This window comes from Parasteatoda tepidariorum, chromosome 3, assembly GCF_982258835.1.
Source record: "Parasteatoda tepidariorum strain Cologne lab strain chromosome 3, Ptep-v5.0, whole genome shotgun sequence".
Lineage (NCBI taxonomy): Eukaryota > Metazoa > Arthropoda > Arachnida > Araneae > Theridiidae > Parasteatoda > Parasteatoda tepidariorum.
In genome coordinates, this window is record NC_141757.1 from 85,570,156 (window position 1) to 85,590,061 (window position 19,906).

General features: G+C 26.8%; 1 protein-coding gene across 1 annotated transcript in view; it reads right to left on the reverse strand.

Annotated features, from left to right (window-relative positions):
- Positions 1–19,906, reverse strand: part of LOC107453465 (protein FAM13A) — a 32,107-nt gene that overhangs the window by 5,566 nt on the left and 6,635 nt on the right. The window contains exons 4-21 of the mRNA XM_087159743.1: positions 18,841–19,050; positions 18,233–18,410; positions 17,258–17,441; positions 17,038–17,180; positions 16,011–16,081; positions 15,874–15,935; positions 12,396–12,539; positions 10,991–11,140; positions 10,710–10,908; positions 8,130–8,238; positions 6,962–7,018; positions 6,208–6,273; positions 6,065–6,120; positions 5,933–5,991; positions 5,770–5,851; positions 4,793–4,998; positions 3,893–4,144; positions 2,113–2,225 (exon numbers count right to left, since the gene is read on the reverse strand). Coding sequence (XP_087015869.1) covers positions 2,113–2,225; positions 3,893–4,144; positions 4,793–4,998; positions 5,770–5,851; positions 5,933–5,991; positions 6,065–6,120; positions 6,208–6,273; positions 6,962–7,018; positions 8,130–8,238; positions 10,710–10,908; positions 10,991–11,140; positions 12,396–12,539; positions 15,874–15,935; positions 16,011–16,081; positions 17,038–17,180; positions 17,258–17,441; positions 18,233–18,410; positions 18,841–19,050 — 2,341 coding nt within the window. The remainder of the gene's footprint in view (positions 1–2,112; positions 2,226–3,892; positions 4,145–4,792; positions 4,999–5,769; positions 5,852–5,932; positions 5,992–6,064; positions 6,121–6,207; positions 6,274–6,961; positions 7,019–8,129; positions 8,239–10,709; positions 10,909–10,990; positions 11,141–12,395; positions 12,540–15,873; positions 15,936–16,010; positions 16,082–17,037; positions 17,181–17,257; positions 17,442–18,232; positions 18,411–18,840; positions 19,051–19,906) is intronic.

Consider the following 19,906-nt stretch of genomic DNA (forward strand, 5'->3'; position numbering starts at 1 on the left):
GTGAAGTAGAAATATATAGTAACTCCTTAACATACAAAAATTGCTATTTTAGTTTGAAAAATTACATGACAATCAGCAACTGTTTAGATAATTGTTTTTTATTTGATAAGAATTTTGCATTTTATAGCACAAATAACAGCAATTATAAATAAAATTTTGATGATGTGTTAATTAACTCTTTTTCCCCCAAAATTTTTTTTTTAATTCAATCCCTTTATAAGTTATTGCTTTTGTTTGCTATATCTTTTATGTTTGCTATATTTAGTCCATCTTCAAACATCTTGTGACAAATCCTATTTTTTCTTCTTTGCAAGCACAGAATGTAAGTTTTGAATATATTCCCTTCCAGTTTCTCTGATGTTGTAACACTTACATATACTAATAATCGTCATTAGAAAAACAGTCACCTTTATAGTAACTAATTAAAAAAAATTTTACTTCTTACAAGAATCGCGATAGTTGATCTTAAAATTGCGTGAATATGAATAACAATTATGGATTTTGAAATCACATGAATATGAAACTAGATATACGATTTTGAAAATGAGAAAATACAAACTGGGATGTAGAATTTTTAAAACGCGTAAATACAAATCACGATTCATAATTTTTAGATAGCGTAAATATGAATCATGGTGCGTAATTTTTAGATTGCATAAATAAGAACTATGATGCATAACTTTTAAAATGCGTGATTGCGAATCCCAATGCCTTATTTTAAAATCACGTATAAATACAAAAATCAATGTTTAATATTATAAACCGCATGAGCAAATCAACAAATTGAATTTTAAACTTGCGTGAATACGAATCGCTACATAGGTTTTTAAAAAAACGTAAATACGAATCACAATATCGGATTTTGAAATCTCGTAAATTAAAATCGCAACGTATAATATTCAAATCGTGTGAATAAGAATCGCAACACGCAAATATGAAAAGCTATGTCTGATATTAAAATCGTGTGAATAAGAATCGAGATATTAGCAGATTCCAGGCTTGGGACCTCTAAAAGGCTTGTCAGAAGCAGCGTCGTTTGAACTACAAAAATCGGATCTATCTGGAGGGCGGGTAAAATATTCGGAAAATCTTACCTGCTTCGAGTAAAAGGGGAGAAAATAGCTAAAATAAGTAAAAATGAGAAAGGATTGGTAGCTATGTAGTTTGAATTTTCTGTTTCTCTTTGAAAATCGGTGAATTTTCTGAAAAAGCGGAATACTTATTAAAAAAAAATTAAATTTTTAGAAAATCTGAATTTTTGATAAAAAAGCTGAAATTTAAGAGATAAAAGTGAAAAAAGCGGAAATCCGCTAAAAAGCGGAAAAATCTCATCCCTGTATACTGTGATTTAACTATTTTAACGATTATTTTAATTGTGATACAAATAAATCTTTGTTAATTTTTTTATGTTAAATCTAAAATACTTTTGATGTAACTAGAAATAATTAAGTATTTAATTAATTTATGAGGCAAACTATGTAGGTGAAACATAACTAAAGGTCAAATATGTAGAAGATAGTAAAATTCCCAGAAAAAAAACCCAGCTTTTTCATTCAATGAGGGTGAGGGTTAGCAAAAAATAGAGAATACACAAATGAATGAAAAAGAACTAGAAAACGAAGACAGACCAAAATACCGCTTTCTTCTAGCAGGTGCTGTCTGATTTACTGAAAAATGTAACTACAAATATTTGAATGATTAAATTGTTCCAGCAATCTGGTTCTGGTACAACAGCACATTTTTTTTGGGGATATGAAATTTCTAAACAGCTGGTGAACAGCAGAGGATCCATTCCTAGACCTCCAGGGTATGTCCAGCTTAAGATTTTTCATCGAGGTACATTAAATCACTAGAGCCTGAATAAGCATTATTGAAAAGCCAAAAATCTTCTAACATCAGCCTGATTCCCTGACACTAATGTAAAGCAAATTGTTGCATATTTGAGCATTTCTTTTAAAGCCATTCTTATTTGCCTTTATCCAAGGACTCCCTTTTTGCTTTCCAACCAATGTGAAAGTTACTAGTTTTGGGCAAATTCTATCTCCCCTTACTGTTATGATTATTAAGTTTTCTTTCACCTAGTATTATGATGAACAATAAAATATAGCTTACATAGATAATTCATGAAAATTGATATGTGAAGAAGAGCTAGAAACTTCCATTCCTTCATGCCGACTTTCACTGATTTGCACATCAACAGGTACTTGTGAACAAGGTTTTCCTTTCTGAAATAAATGTTAAAATTATTGTTTTAAAATGAAACATCTATTGAAAAAAACCTAACAAGTTCGAGTAACTAAAAACTTACGATCCATAAAAGATCTTTAAAAATTTAATTCTACATCATTCAAAAATTTATGATTCATTCGATTTAAATCATAAAATTCATAAAAAACTAAAATGTAAATGAAACTTAAATAAATAATAATATTAGAATAGAAGAATAGATTGAAATTTTAGAATGTGTACCTGGGAGGTATATTTCTGATTGGTTGCTAGCTCAAAACTGAACTTAGTTATCTTTGGGATAATTCAAGTAAGCTAGTCAAGTTTGGGATAGATTAAATAAGCATTTTTTAAAGTAACTTAGTCATCAAAAATATAAGCAAATGCCTACATAAAGATTTTCTTTCTTTCTTAAAAAAAAATAAAAGAAAAAAAACTAAAATTCAATTTTTTCAGTAAAATTTTGCTAGAATATATTTTTGTTATTTTCAATGCAAATATATGAATTATTTACCTTATTTAATTTTTAAATAGGATCAAATTAAGGTTATTAGAACTACTCAAACAATTTAAATACAGATATAAGTGTTCACCTCCGAATGAGGAGGTGGAGGAGGTTCACCTAATAAAAGTGTTCACTTACTAATTAGGTGAACCATTTTCGAATCCCAGCGGCAGCTGGTAGATATGAATTCTGCTCCCGGGTTGCACCAACAGCAGTGCTTACGTAAATATCCTCAGTAGTAGACCATGGGTAAGAATCTTTTTACTTGTGGGCTAACTGCAGAGATTTTCGCGGTTTTCCTCTCCATACAAATGCAGGTTAGTTCCATAAAAAGTCCTCCATAAAGTCTAGTTTGTCCCAATCTGTGATCCAGGAACTCCCTTGTCTTCTGGCTTGGGTTCAAAATAGGGTAAAGAGTTGAATAAAATAAGCCCTCCCCCTTTATAATTATAATAAATTTTCATGATTCCTTTCCAATTGAACTTAGTACTCATTTTCAAGACCCAGGAAGAATGAATGTTTAGAAAAAATATTTTGTACAATTTTAACGCTTGTTAACTCAAAAAATTAAAAAAAAATTTTAATCGAAAAAATTTATCCAGTAGTTCACGAGTAAGCAAAGTAAAATGTACAACGTATTTAATTTTCAAAAAATACAGTACACTGTTTTTTTTTTTTTTAAAGAAATATAATATTTGACACTATATAACACTCATTTTCAATTTTTTTTTTTTAAATATATTTAGTTTTTCATTTGTCTGAAAGTAAAATTTTTAAATAAGCTAACTTTTTAATTATTTAACCCTAAGTTTATTTTATATTTTTTAACTTTCATTCGTTTTATTACATTAAAAGAGAAAGCACTTTTTTTTTAAGAGCGAAAGAATGAAATTTCTTCCTTATAATAAAATACCAAAGAAATTAAAACTGAAATTTTTCTTAAATCTTGCAAAAAAATTTAACATTTAAATATAAAAATTTATTTTTTAAAAATTATATTGAAACCAAAATAATGCAATGGTAAAAGAAATGCAATAAAAACTACATAGAAAAGGTTATGAACATTTAAGAATAAAATATATGCTGTAAACTTACAATAACTAATAAAAAAAATGGTAGGAAGAAATCTTAATATTTTGGTTTTAAACAAATGGTACTTACATTAATATTCTTAGATAAGTCACACTTTTTAAAATCCATGGTTTCACCCTCTAAAATAGGCATCAAATCAGGATTATCTTTACTAGAACTATAACGAGTAATAAGCCTCTTGATTGATCTGTATCTATCGTACAGAGGTCGAATGAGTTCCCTACCAGCTTTCGTTGACGGTCTACCATGCATACTTTCAAAGTTCAACAAAACTTTCTGTACAGCTATTTTTTCTGAAACTAACTGATCTCTGTCCATTTCCTAATAATAATATAATGTATTACTTTACATAATTTCTACAATTGATAAATCTAAAATCATTTTAAAAAGTTTGAGTTTATAAAGAAAAATTTAAAATAATCTTTTATATAAAAATGTATGTTTGTACCAAAAATATTACAGATATTGTAATTATTCAAAATGCATTTATATATAATATGCAATCCCTGTGTATTTATTGTTGAAGACTCCGCCACAAATTATCTATGCACAATGATGGAAATCTACTGAAAAGGTTATTGGACACAGTTTGTGTTTCCCAACCTTGGATAAAATTGGATTATCAAAGGTTAGTTGCAAGGTTTATGCAGTCCAAGAAGAAAAAAACTAATCTAATTACAAGAGAAACATTACTTAATCATAAAAGGATGATTGCATTATAATAAAAAAATTTTTTTAGTTATATGGCACGAATAAAATTTAACTAATAGTGCACCTAAAATATTCTTTTTTTTAAATATAAGGCTTTCTATTGGCAATTTAAGTTTGGAGATTTTACCTACAAAGAAAAAAGTTAAGGAAAGTTTTTTTTTAACATGAATAATACATTAAAAGTAAAATTACTGAAATAAAAACTAAATAAAAAAACAGCCAAGTAAATTAATTCTATGAGACGAAGAGATAAATTACTTCTAAAGTTTCAGGCCTGTTGTTTTCTTTTCGAAGATGAGATAAATATGCCTGTGCGTCTCTAACCGTATCTTCAATGGATATATTGTTTGTAGAATTGCTAGCAAGAGAAAATAGACCTTGGCTACTTCTAGTGTTTGTCCCTTTACTGCTTTTATTAGGTAATGTGCTTTCTTCACAAAATAGGAAAGGATTTTCTTTAAATTCTGCAAAAAAAGGTAAAATAAATTTTTAAGAAATGTTGCGGATATGGAAACAAAGACTGAAGAAAATCTGCAATAATTAAATGAGTTTTTAAGTTGTATAATACTATATTTAAACATAAGAGATAAATGTGCTTTGCTAAAGTAAAGATAAATTTTATAGAGAAATAGAAGCATTTGTTTTGATATTTTGAGAAAATCACATTTATGAATCACAGTGTAAATAGAAAGTTTTAATTTTCCACCTAATGGTATGGCAATAGCCTATAAAATATTATAATAAAAAATTTGAATATAAATTAATGAAAAGCAATTAAAAAACTTGATACAAATATAAACATAAAAACTAAAAGTATAAGAATTTATATTTTATTATACTCACAAATAAAGAATAAGATAATCAGATAAAGAAAAAGTCATTTTTTGACAAAGTTTAACGTTTTAAGAATCAATATAGTAGCTTATTTGCAATAGAATTTCATTTACATACAGTTATTTGAAGGTATGATCAAAAAAAAAATAGCATCTGTATTTAATGTTTAATGAAAAACAATTTTTTTAAACCTTACTTAAAAACATTGCAATATCCTTCATAAAATACAATGAAGACTGCGAGTTAAAATAAAAGTATGTTAATCCGTTTTATGTTTTTTCATAATTCTTATTTAAAATACATTGAAAGTGCCTTCTAACTATTTAAAAAGAAAAATTTCTTTTTGATCTCTTACAAAAAAAAAAGTTTCCTTAAAATCATAGAAATTTCAATTCTCTTACGTTTTAGTTCTGTTTTTGCATTATTCAACTCGGCCATTGTCTTTTTTACAGTAATATTTGCACACTTTTCTGCATGGGAAGGCTGTAAAAAATCGCCATGTATATAATTTATTGCTAAGTTAATAAAAACAGCAAAAGTTTCAAGAAATATTTTAAACTATACCTTATAGCCATATAACTTTTCAAAATTATCTTCAAATAGCTTTAGTTTCTTTTTAAGACCTTGAAAAAAAATACAATTAATAAACATAACATAAATGAATATTTTATTCACATAATATGAGACAAATCTTACCATGTATTTTTCTAGCTAGCTGCTTTGCATTTAAAGTTTGTGCATCCAAAGCTGCCCTATTTAAATATAATTTGTGGCATAAAAATTATGGCAATGAAACTGAGATATAAAATTATTTTTAAATTCAGCTTTTTCATACTTACCCAGTAACAACAAGATCTTCTTGTTCAACAGGCGGAGAAGGAGGTAAATTGGGATCAAGATGTAGACTAAAATTAAAGAAAAAAAAGTTAGTTAATTAAGCTTACTGAAAGCATGACAATTTATATCAAAGGGAGAAAGGGAATCAAAATATGTCACTCATTTTGGTTACAACAAAAACATTTAAATCAGTAAAATAAATATTTTTATCTTATTTTTTTAAATTTATTATTTACATTTTTCATCTTATTCATTTATATTTTTAAAAGATGAAAATATTGTTTGCTTCTGATGATTTTATCTGTATCATAATGGATGGATGCAGATTAAGGTCATTTGATTGATGCTTATTAAGGTATTTTGTATTGATGTTGATTCAGGTCATAGAATCATTATTGTTATACTCACTATTAAAGTTTATAAAGTTTAAAAATAAAATTTGTAATATGATCTACAAGGTAGAGCTTTGTTTTTTGATCTATAGTGTAAATTAATGTAATTTAGTATGATATGTGATAAAAAAGAGTGAGGGTATGATGAAGTATGGCACTTTGCAGCAAAGAGGAGGGAAATAAAAAAATATTGAGAAAAAAGTGCTACATAATTTATAGATAGAAGGATTATTTATAAGATTTAAGGCATTCAGTTTAATGGCTGTATCTAGAGCTGAGCAAAGGGAAAATATCAGCTCGAGTAATTTTTAATAACCTTTTATAAACTGTGTAAAGTAAAGCTACTAAAATAAAGTAGACTCACTTGCGATGAGACAAATAACTTCTAAATGCACTTGGAGAAATAGATGCTTCTTCAGATCTGAAATAAATAAATATATTTTTTTACTTCATGCAAAATGAATGGATGAATGATTTTCGTTAACATTAAATTATTATTTTAGGAATAAGATTAAAAGCTTGCATTAAACACATTCCACTCAGTTACAATATTGTAACTTATCATATTATATCATGATTCTTTTGTTTTTTATTTATTTTAAAAGAAAACAACTAAAATATTTTTAACTCATTCAACATTTTAAATATCCTTCAAAATATTTAAAGTAATGATTAGATAAAATCATCAAGCTCAAGAAAAATTATATACTAGAACACATAACCAAACTTTTTTTATACTATTTTTAAAGATAATTTTTAAGTTTAAATTTGTCCTCTTACATAGCACCCAAGTGCCATGATGCTCTTGGTGTAAGTTTTGGGGGAACACTGTAGAAGTAATTAGAAAAATGTTATTGCAAAATTCTATGTCCAGATATGTTTAATTCTTTAAATAACGATGATATATATAAACTTAATGGATAATAATTAATATTGAGAAAGATTGTCTAAGAGTTGAAAAACATTCACACATTATTACCTTTTGACTAATTTAAAAGAAATAATGATACATTTGTGTTAACCCAGAAAGCACACAATATCAATGTCATGTTGTTTAGAATATAATAAGATTATTATTCAATTCCTTAAATTTAGTTCTATAGCTTTTTAATCTTAAGACTGCCATTACATACAATCAAATTAGCTTAAATGAAACAATACTTAAAGTATTGCTATTGATATCAGTAGCATATTTATGTTTTTTAGATGTTCTAAATATGTCTGCACCTTAATTCAGGATAAGTTTACCCATGCCCAATATAATTCAGTAAGTAACTTTTAGCTGTTTAAATTAAAGAGTTAATTAGTGATTAAGCTATTACTGGTAAGTAATATTTAAATCACACAGTTAATTAGTAATTAAGTTATTGCTCACAAGCGATATTTTTTATCACATTTAATATTTCTTTTAAAAGTAAAATAAAAAATTAATTTAATTTTTTTTAAAGTTAAAAAGTTCTTTTAAAATTAAAAGAAGCCATAAAAAGTATTATTTTTTTCACATAATTTAACAGAAAACTTATTCAACATACAATGTTATTTCAAGGCGCTGGGGACATGGTGATAAAGCAATATCTTCTTCATCTTTGCATTTTCTGAAAGCAGGCCAACTATGCCTTATTCCAGATGAACTATCTTCAGCTATTAATATAAATATGCAATGACTAATGTTTTATAACATAATACAGAACACAAAAAATAAAGTGTAATAATAAACTTTAATTACAATCTGATTACTTATACACTAAAAATCATTTAACTAGATTAATGTAATCAGTGCTCTAAGTAATTTGACACCATCTACAATATTGATATTAAATACAATGGCTAATTAAGTTTATTATTCGTTTAACATGTTAAATGCATTATGCTAAGTAAGCATTAAAATTAAAATTAAAAATGAGTTAAAACTGAAGCTAGGAAACTAGTTTGGAAAAAAACAAAAACAATTATAAACTGTATAATATTAGATTTAAACTAAATAATAGTTTAATAATTTTAGACAAAAATGAAAAGAATATGCAAATCCTTACAAATGCAGAAACTAAGATGAGAAAAATAAATTTGGATATTGCACTGAAATATTAATGCCTACAATCTGAAAAATTAAATTTCATTTCATAATATGAAGATTAATGGATCTCTACTTAGTTTGTATGTGTATATATAGTGAAGATATTTATACTGCCAACTATATTTCTTATAAACCTTTAATCTATGAGCTGTTTACTGTGACCGTGTCTAGCCGTTGTTTATTGTTGTTTTACAAAGCAGTAATCTGTGACTAGCTTCATTTTGTTAATTACAGCTTTATTAAGTTATTATGCTTTGCTTATGTATATATATATATATATGGGCGAACCTCAGGAATCATTAATGTCTTCAAACTTTTCTTATGAATATATAACATAATAAGCGAAAATTAATTCTAATAAAATTACAAGAATAACTATGCATTACTAACTTTAAGATACATACAGTTTTGATCGCGAGTAACTTGCTTTTGGCTTTCATTTCTAACTTCAATCCTACGTTTGACAACTTTTCATGAGTGTTGCTTAGAGTGTTTAACATACTTTTTTTTTCAATATGTATTCTGTTTTTAAAAAAAACTTAAAATCACTAAAATTATAATTTAGTAGCTCAGCTGTACTATCATATTTTCTTGAATGATATTTTTCATGAATATTGACGTTTGCAAACACTTAAAGTTTGTTGCTAAATTTTGGCACGTCAAACCGTAACCAGCAAAAATTGAAAAAAAAGGTATAAAATCCAATTCTATGAGTTTTATGTCAGTGATATTTCAAAAGCTTATTTAAAGTGGAACAAACTTGTATTCTTATTATAGAGAAATATTTTTATTTGCAGTAAATATAAATTAATCGAATTTATCACAAATTGTCATTCAGTGAGGTAACAGTAACAATGTCAAGACCATAACCAGACGCAGATCTAAAAAGTAAATGTAAATCAATCAAAATTTTGATCACACGTTTGTCATTGCTAAATTTTTTTCTGTGTTGTGTCCATCACATTGCGTTGCATCTTAGTAAAGTTTTCGATCTATTCCCTAGGTTGTCCAGACCGTAACCCTGTCAAACCGTAACCTCAGGATTAATTAATTAAATTTAACACATCACAAATTAGTTTTTTTCCCTATGTTTTACTAATTGAAGATATTTTTTGACTGAAAATAATTAAAGTAAGCCTTTTTAACTTAATATTAAAATTTTTCAATTCATTTATGATACTAATAATTTTTGATGAAAACAAAAGGGTAAACATGGAAAGTTCAAAAATTTAAATTTTTTGATACTTATAAGGGTATCAAAAATTTTGATGTTCACGATTATTTTCTGATATTTTATACATTTTCAAACAATTCTGGAGGTGTAAAAATAGTGTGCCTATTATTATTTTTTTTTTATTATTATTATCAAAAGTTAAAGGTTCTAGAGATCTGCCCATATATACACACAAACATGCCAACCTGGAAAAATTAAGATTCTGGAATTTCCTCAGCAAGAATTCAGAAGAGGTAAAATAAGTATGATATGTGACGTATTTAACACTTTTGATGAAATATTTTAAATAAAAAATTATAGGAATGCAAGACATTTTACAAAACAAAAGAGAACACATTGTGGAACATGGTGGAAGGAATCTAACTTTTATAACATATAAAAACAATTGAGCATATAAAGAAATAAAATGCGGGAGAGTTGGCACATCTGTATATGTATATATATAGATCTACAAAAGAGCAAAATTTCTATTAGTACAACATTTTAGAATCAATTATCCAATTATTAGAACACTGCATGTTATAGAATGGAAAGAAGATATAGTGTTTAACTTTTATAAAAATATATAATAGTATCTTTGATTTTTAATTTATTAGAATTTAAAAATAAAGTATTCAAAAGTATGGTATATCATTTTGATGCATAGACAATACGGACCGAAATCCCAGAATTTGTGAATCCCCCGGTATGTTATATGTATGTAATATATATGGTTAAATGGTTACTAAATTTATAGAAAAAATTTGCAATGTGGCTGATGGTAAATAAACAATGGAATACAGCAAAATTAAAAAAAAAATTTACCTAAACTTCCAGTTGAATTATACTGGACTTCACTTTTATCGTAATGGGAAACAGAAGAATTCCCATTGAATTCATCTTCATTTTGAAAATTAGTCTCAGGTCGTACTTCTGAATGTGATCGCCTTTCATCATGATTAGGTCTAACCTTGTGATGACGAACATGTCTTCTTCGACCTCGAGGATAACCTTTATGAATATCCTACAAGAAATTCATAACATTACTTTGAGTAATAACAATGAGGGAATAATCATGAATTAGTCAATCAGACAAAGAATCTTACTTTAAGCATTTCTTCTGATTTTTCATGTGTTATTTTGGATTGCTGCATATGTTCACTAAAGCCAGAATCATGCACATCGTGAGAATATTCTCCATAGGAAAGAGGTTCTTGAGGTGGGGATGAATTTTCTTTTGTGACAGTAAGGAAAAGCTGAAATTAAATAAGATGACACAAAAAATAAATTAGTTAAACTATGCTATGCCTGAAACAAAATTTTGCATGCTATATCTAGTATTCTATTACGACACATTATTCATTAGTCATTGAGTACAGAAGCTGCAATTGTTAAGTGCTTAAAGGCACTGAACTATCGTAAATTATTAGAATTTGTACTTCAGTGGCAGCTTGAATTTCACCCAAACTTTAAGTAAGGGTGCCAGCTTGTCTGAGAAATAAATGTGGCTTTTGCGCAATGCTTACCACATGGAAGCAATTATACCAGAGATTGTGGTGCCTTAGCCTCCATGACCTCCTAGCCCACAACTGGCTGTTGCGGGAATGTTTTACATACAGTGAGGAAGATGCAAATAAGAGAATTTATCAAATCAAAATCTAAAGAATATTAAAAGTAAAACAGCAATACTAAGTATTAATTAATTTGTTTTAATTGCAAAGTTGATGCATGCGACCACACTATATCAATACAAAGGATATTTTCCCTGATTGTATGTACCCATGTCTCTATTATATATTGTTGTTGTTCACTCAGTTCATTTAATTATTTTCCCTTGTTATTATTTAAAACTAATTATTTTAAAATACTCAAATTACACCCAAAAAATTTCAGATGCCTTGCTGAAAAGTTTTCTTTTTTTAAAAAATAATAAGAATAATAATTAAGAGCAACTGACAGACTCATTGCAATTTTTACATTAGCATGTTTTAAAGCAAAATTAAAACAGCTGTTATGCCCATAAAGTTGCCATAGAAATCAGTTTTGTTACTGAATATCTTACAATCATCTTATAAAATTTTGTTAAATATAAATATACTTCACTTACACTTAGCTGAAAGATAGACAAAGTTCAAAGATGGGCTTTTGATTAAATGTACTACTTGGTGAAAAAAGTGGTGACATTATAAAATGTAAAAATAATTAACTATTGAAATGCATAATCTTTCGACTTCTACTAAACAAAGTTAATTATTTTGTCTAAAAAGTACCTTTTAAGATTTATATCTAAAAAGCTTTTCATAATCCTTTAGAGATTTGCAAGACAGAGTTTAAGGAAATAAGACAAATAGAAATGAAAAAGTTAGTTTTAAACTTAGAATAATATTATTTGTCACAAAATTTAATAAATAATAAATGCACAAGATTAATTTCAAACCAATATTTCTCAAAAGTAACATAGAATATGAACTTCAAAATAAAGTAATAAAACTAAGTGAGAAGTAGGCAAACCTGTTCGCGCTTTTCTTGACTTAATGATGAAGCTGAAGTTAGAGAAATTTTATCTTCTAATGATGAATGAGACAACATAGGTTCTTCTTCCATAATGTAATAATCTTTCAAGCACGATTCTTTTCCAAGAGAATTTTTACGATCCTATAGAAAAAGTTCAATATAAGAACCTTTAAATAAAATCCACAAAGCCACTGGCAGTTAAATATGAATGAGATAGTATAGTAAATCTCTAGCAACAATTTTACCTTGTCCCCAGTTGGGTTCAATATGGCTCCTATATAAGTATGCACAGAGGGACTAATATTGGGATGACTATATTATATATATATAGGTCTTATACACTGTGGGCCAGAAGACCATGATCTTAGGCCAAAAGTCAAAAATTAAATTTTCAACTAAAATATGTGTAGGCAGTTTTAATATAGCCCAAATTAAGTATTCATAATCATTCCAAACATTATAATTTACTTTTTGGACCGACGAAAGTAAATGTAATGAAAAATATGTTAAGAATTTTTTTTTTAAATGCAACTTTAAAATTTTTATTTCAGAAATATATATAAGAATTTCACCTTACTGTTACATTTTTATCAAAGAAATTAGTCTGAAATTATAGTACAATTTTTCAATTTGTTGGATTAGTTAATACTCTTGACAAACTTATAGTTTATACATTATCATTTGACATTTTACAATGTTTGAATGACTTTTGAAACTTAGTTCCGAAAAGTTCCACGAAGTAATTAGCCAAACTTTTTTTTGTTGTTTTCTTTGATGCTTCTTCTTTCGAAAAAACCTGCCCCATATTACTAAAGTGGACTAAATATACCGGAAAACAAAAACCATGTTTTTTTTTCTTCATGTTTTCGCGTTATTTCGTAATATTATTTCGGAAATATAATTTGCTTTTCATTTTTAATGTAAAATTACGAAAATTATTATATTTTCATTGCTATATTTAATTATTTAAACCTACTATATTATTTTTATTTTTGCTTGCCATATTTCAGTCGCTATTCTGTTCTTTGGGTATTTTTAGTGTATTTCAAAATTTCAACTATGAATTCAATTTACCTGCACATAAAAACCCCCAAATTTTGAAACAAATTTTATCGAAATACAGTCGAACTCGTTTATAACGAGCACAAATGGACCGTAACATGTACTCGTTAAATCCGAGTGCTCGTAATAAACGGGTCCTTAAGGCAGACGTGCAACCAGAAGAGGGGAGGTCAAATGATTGAGTTGACTTAAAATTTAATTAATACTTACTTACTTTAATTATATTAAATAATTTAATTAAATATTTATCTTAATTTAGTGACAACTAACCCCCCCCCCAAACCAGCAAAAAATTTATAGTTGCGCTACAGTTTAAAGGAAAGGAAATATAAACGGAAAGAAAAATAAAGGAAAAGATTCTTACGAAAACATTTATTTTTTTCATTAATCTACATATTTAAAATAGTTTGTGAACTTACTTTTAACTCGCGCATTTCATATCATTCTGAAAAAAAGATAAGACAGAAAGACTAGAAAGATGAGGAAAAAGATTGCCAGACAGAAAAATATTGCTCGCTAAAACCGGGTCTTGCTCGTTAAAAGCGACTTCTGTTCCATAGACTTAACATTGATCCAACCAAATATTCTCGTTTCCCTCGTTAAATCCGAGTTCTCGTTAAATCCGAGCTCGTTATAAACGAGTTCGACTGTACTAATTTTGGCCACGAAACCTTGGATGCTGGCCTACTGTGCTATATAGAGCCAATATCAGAGTTTATAGGGCCAATATAAGGCCTTTATTGGCTGAATAATGAATATAAAATATCGGGTAAATTTGGCATATATAGGGCCGATATTGGTTATAAAGTAGTTGTAAAAGGTGAATCAGACAATTCTGTATAGGGTCGATATCAGAAAATAACATTCCTTTGAATCCTTATTGAGTCAAGATTCATGAATACTAGTCCAATGAGGGCCCACATTATTTTGTCACTAGGGACAGGGTATCTGCTACATTTTAGATTTTCAAATTCATGATTTTCCATGACTAACTCCAAGAATTTTTCATGACTTAACGAAGTTACTATTTTCTCCGACAAAACACAACAATAAATTTAAAAAAGTATTATAAAAACATTCATTGAAATGATAGGTATAACCAAAACTGTTATACTCTGTATCTTCATATTTATAGATTTTAAATTTAAAAAACAGAGTAAAGAAAGAGTTGAAGCAATAAAATAGCTGAAAAAATACAAAAGCGAATAATCCCCCCCCCCCCCTGCAGAATTACATTCTAAAGATACTTTTCTTGTTCATCGGAAAGGAAACAAATACTCCTGATTTTTCTGTTCTCATTTCGGAATAAAAAAATTCGACAATGACTGGCTTGCCTTCAGCTAAAATTTTAAATTTATAAAATAAAAATTATAACAAAAATTCTGAAATCACAGAAGTTTAAAAGATCTAAAGAAGTTTAAAGAAGAAAGCTCTAGAAATGATGTTTATTCTTTCATTTTTTGGAAGAACACCATAATTTTTAAAGAACACAATAAAAACATTTTATATTTTAATCAAATATGAGTGTGAGTGGCGATTTTGTTACAAATTCAGATATTCAGAACACTATGAAATTGGAGGGAGGGGGTAAATTCCATATTAAAAATTAGATTTTTCGGTGACCTAAATCCATGACTTTTCATGATTTTTTTAAAAAAATAGTTAAAATCATGAAATTTCATGACAAATTTTGCTCAGTACCAAAATTCATGACTTTCCATGATTTTTCATGACTTTTCAGGTGAACAGATACCCTGTAGGGATGTTATTTAAAGTGGTAAATATAAGAATTTTGAAAAAAGGTAAGAATCTAAGCAGAAACTGTAATAAAAGCTTAGATGTAATTCACAATAATTAACTAATATATTATAAAACAACTTGAATGTCACTAAGATCTCAACATTTACTGACCAAACAAAGAATTATTTTCAAGCAAAGAAATGGAAGCAGAATTTGGAAGAAAAATAACTACACCAAACTAATTATACAGTACAAGGTATCAATATAATAATACTGTACAAGGAATCAATATCATTCATTCATAATAAAATCTCCATACAACCTTCAATAACTTAATCGAATTCATCTGGATTCAATTCAGATTATCTACGGCATACTTTAAAGCATAAAATACTTTTTTTTCAATTTTGAAAATTTTTTTAAATAAACAAAACCAGAAAATAAGCACTACCTCTACATTCTCTTTAAAAACTTCATCTTTAACAGAAGTATAATATTGGAAAAACACTATGTAATACTAATAAAAATGACTTGAAACTATTACACTGGAAATTTGCATAAATGGATTTGCTTTTAAGTTTATAAAAATAATTCAGTTGTATTCAAAATTTGAAACCAAAACATAATTTCTGTTTTCAAATAAATAAATAAAAATATCAATAGCTGTGATTACCAAATTTTCTTGTTTGCTAGTAGCATTTTCATGTTTCAAATCACTGGTACATTGAGGATTCCCTAAAAAGGAAGAAAATGTATAACTATCATAAAAAGCATTATTTACTGTTATAAGTTACATGGTTAAAAGCTTACCTAAAAATAAATCTTTCATCTGAAACTCATAGCTTTTAGATTGATGAGCTCCACAATTAGACTCATATTCCCTGTTAAAAGGTTAAATCAGATTAATTTTATAGATTACATTAAAAACAAATCCATGGTCAAACATTAAACACAAACAATACACAGTGTGTAAAATGTCCTAATTTTAGGTAAGAAAATATAATTTTATCTTATTATAATATTTTTGTAAACAAAATATTTTTATCTTGAACTTGTTTACAACTGCTGTTTATCAAGTTCAAATCAATATAAAATATAATTATTATTTTAAAAAAATCATTTTCTAAATATTCCGACAAACTGCCATGTGAATGAACACAAAGTTATATTAAAACAAATTTAAAATTATAATTTTAACAACTATTCAGCACTTGAACATTTAAATATCTCTTTTCTTATTTCTTAAAAAAATCTTAAAATTGTATACATTCTATGATCAGGAAAAAAAGAAAAATTCAAAATAATTATAAGGAGTTTATCTCTATATTATTTCTTAATAAAATTCTAAATTTTTATACATTCCAAAATCATGAAAAGGGGAAAATTCAAGATAATTATAAGGATTTCGTCTATGTTACTTCTTCTCAATTTATAAACAATTTTTTTAAAATTCTCAATTTATGTACATTTTGGGATCATAAAAAAAAAGGAAAATTCAAGATAATAATTTTGTTTCAATGTCATTTCTTAATACAATCCTCAATTCGTGTACCTTACAGAATTATGACAAAAAGGAAAATCAAACAAAAGTTATATTTCATAAATTATTTTAACTCCCTGATCACTATTTCATATTAACTATGAAATTTATTTTATTATGTTATATAATTCTAAATGGTATTTTAAAGTACCAGTTAACAGTAATGTAAAAAATAAAAAATACTATTAATATTAGTTAACTTGAAAATTCAATTATGCATTTACATTAATAATATATAAACAAAACAACCCCATTTCATTTAATTATAAATTAGTTAGGTTTAAATTAATTACTAACACAGAATAAAAATCATCTGATCCCATCTCAGCAAGAGAATGAGTAAGAGAGCCTAATGAGAGGTAAGAATCTTCAGATAGTTCATTTTGAGTTGGCACATGTCCAAGACTCCATGTAGAAAGCATTGCAGAACTTCCTTTAGCCTGGAATAAGAAATTAAAAGCATGTTCATTACAGGAATGCAAACTGTTTAAAAAGTGAAGTGATAATCAACACTTACTTCCGGCCATGATGATACCATGGAAGAAACTTGATTAGCTTTGCTAATATTTAAGGATATATGGGAATGGTTGTTGAAAATATCAGATTGTTGCTTAAAAATATCTTGATAATCAGTAATGAAATATGTTACTATTTGATTTGTGAGAGATTGTTCTTTCAATCCAACAAAATCTTCGGTGACTCTGAAAATTAAACTCAATTACAGCAAGTATATTCACAGTTTCACTTTCACTTAAAACTCATTATCAAAATATCAAGTTTAATTTTGAAAATACCTTATTGATAATAGAAAAACAAATTGATGAAATAAGTTGTTTAATAGACAAGGCACAAAAAATTAATCATACCAAAATTAATAAAGTAATTTTTATAATTAAAATTTTCTTCACATTTCTTCTTCTTAATTTAGGAAACCAGTTATTTATTACAATGAAGTAAATTATACTGTGAGTAAAACATAAATATTTATTACCTGTTTAAGAGTTTTAATAGAAAAAATTAAAGTGCTCAATCTTTAATGCGAAACAGTTACATAAACTTTGGAAATTATAATTTTTTTAAAATAAAAATTAGAATAATTAGGCTGAAAAAAATTTGTCCTGCAGTATTTCCTTAGCAAATAACAAAGAAAAATGGGTTTATTTGATAGAAATCGACAGATCTAAGCCCAAATTGCATTTGATGTAAACGGTTAAAACAACTGAAAACCACAAAGAATTTAAAAATTTTATAATAAATATTCACTGAAGTAATATTATATTAGTATCATCATAGTGTTGTGCAGCGATCATTCTACGGGAGATTACATTTTTCTCTCTGGCATCTGTATGTTATTTCTTTTAATTGAAAAAAAAAAAAAACACATTTTATCTACAGATGAAACTCTAGAAGTAGTTTGTGTATAACATTGGTTATATTGTAACAAGATATTTTTAAAATATTTAAAATATAAAGATTAAAAAAAGGTCTATACCTAAATAAATTTGGCCCAAACACTATTCCAAGAGAAGAAGGACTCATTCGGTTTTGTTCTTCAAAGTCTGAAACTTTCTTTAAAAAGCTGAACAAGTAACTTAATATGTTGTAGTTTACAGGAGGCAATTTTTTTACTAGTTCTCCTAAACACATCACACTTTCTTCTTTACTTTTATCTAAAAATGAATAAGCATTTTAAAAAATATCAATGATTCAAAACAAAAAGAAAAGAAAACAATCCATTAAAAAATAAGCAAGTATAATTTAAATTCAAACAGGACAGACAGTTAAATATATCAAACCTTTTTAAATTATATTTTTTGTTATTCACAATTCAAAACTAAAAATTCATCAAAATTATGCAAAGATACACAAGTTTTCTTTAAATTTAGAAAAAATTGCAGTGTATACTGAGATATTAAAGTTTGTTTCATGGGCAGTTAGTCATCAAATAAATATCTTTAGATTTAAAAAAAAATGCTTTTCTCACTTAGTTTTTAATATTCGTAAATATCTGCTTACTTGATCAAAAAAATTAGTAGTTAAAAAGTTTTTTTTAAAATTAAACGATTAAAAAAAATCAAATACAGGGAAAGTGTTTGCAACCTTTAACTGCATTTAAAAACTGGCAATGTAGGTTTAAAGGTATAATTGGATCAGGTAACTCTCTTAGAAATAATTTTAGTAAAGCAGCAGCTGTGGGGACATCTCCTTCTGTTTCAAGTGGAGCATCACCAGAGCGATCAAATGAAATTTTTAGCCTTTCAACTGAGCGTGCATTTCCACTTATTCGAAAAAGACCCTCATGAGTGAAACCTGGAACAAAAAATAAAATATAGTACTAAGAATTTTTTTTTTTGCATATTATATTAAAATTTTAGTTTTTAAGAATGAAAAAATATAATAACTATGGCAAACAAATATGATTCATGATCATTAATATGGCTGATGGCTTCATTCCATTGTGTGGATATAAGGGTTTTACAGTATTTACCTCATAAGTCTTCAGATTTTGAACCAGACACAAATTAAAACAGTTTAGTTAATTATTTAGATAAATACACCTTAGTAAAACTGTTTGAATAAAACTAACACACATTGGATTTTATGATTGGAAAATTCTAAAAATATCCCAAGAAGTTGCCTATATATTGGAAGCTTTTCTATTTTAGAGATATGGACATGGTCTTCAATCAAGACAGACACAAGTTTAATCTAGCTGGAAGACTTTACGAATGTTTCTGTTTAAACAACCATCTCCAATAAATCCAAGTAAGTAACACATTCTTCTTATATCTTCAAGGGAGTATTTGGTGTCACGTAATTCAATAAAGAAGTAAAAGATACTGACATTTGATAAATATTTTAGCCAACAACTATTTTTTTTAATTAACAATTGCATATTAATATATTTATTTGACATAAAAAGATTCCCTTTTTTGTTTAATAACACAAATTAAATTTCTATTATACTTATGAGATTTTTTTTCACTAAGACATACACAAAATAATACATAGATAAAAATATCACAAAATAAAAACGCAAAAAATCATCAAATACCTAAAAATATAAAAGAATTTATTTAATTTCATAATTCTCATTAAACAGCCAATCAAATTTTCGAGCTTACGACTACCAATGCTCAACTCCATAGCCTTGTAATTTTTAACC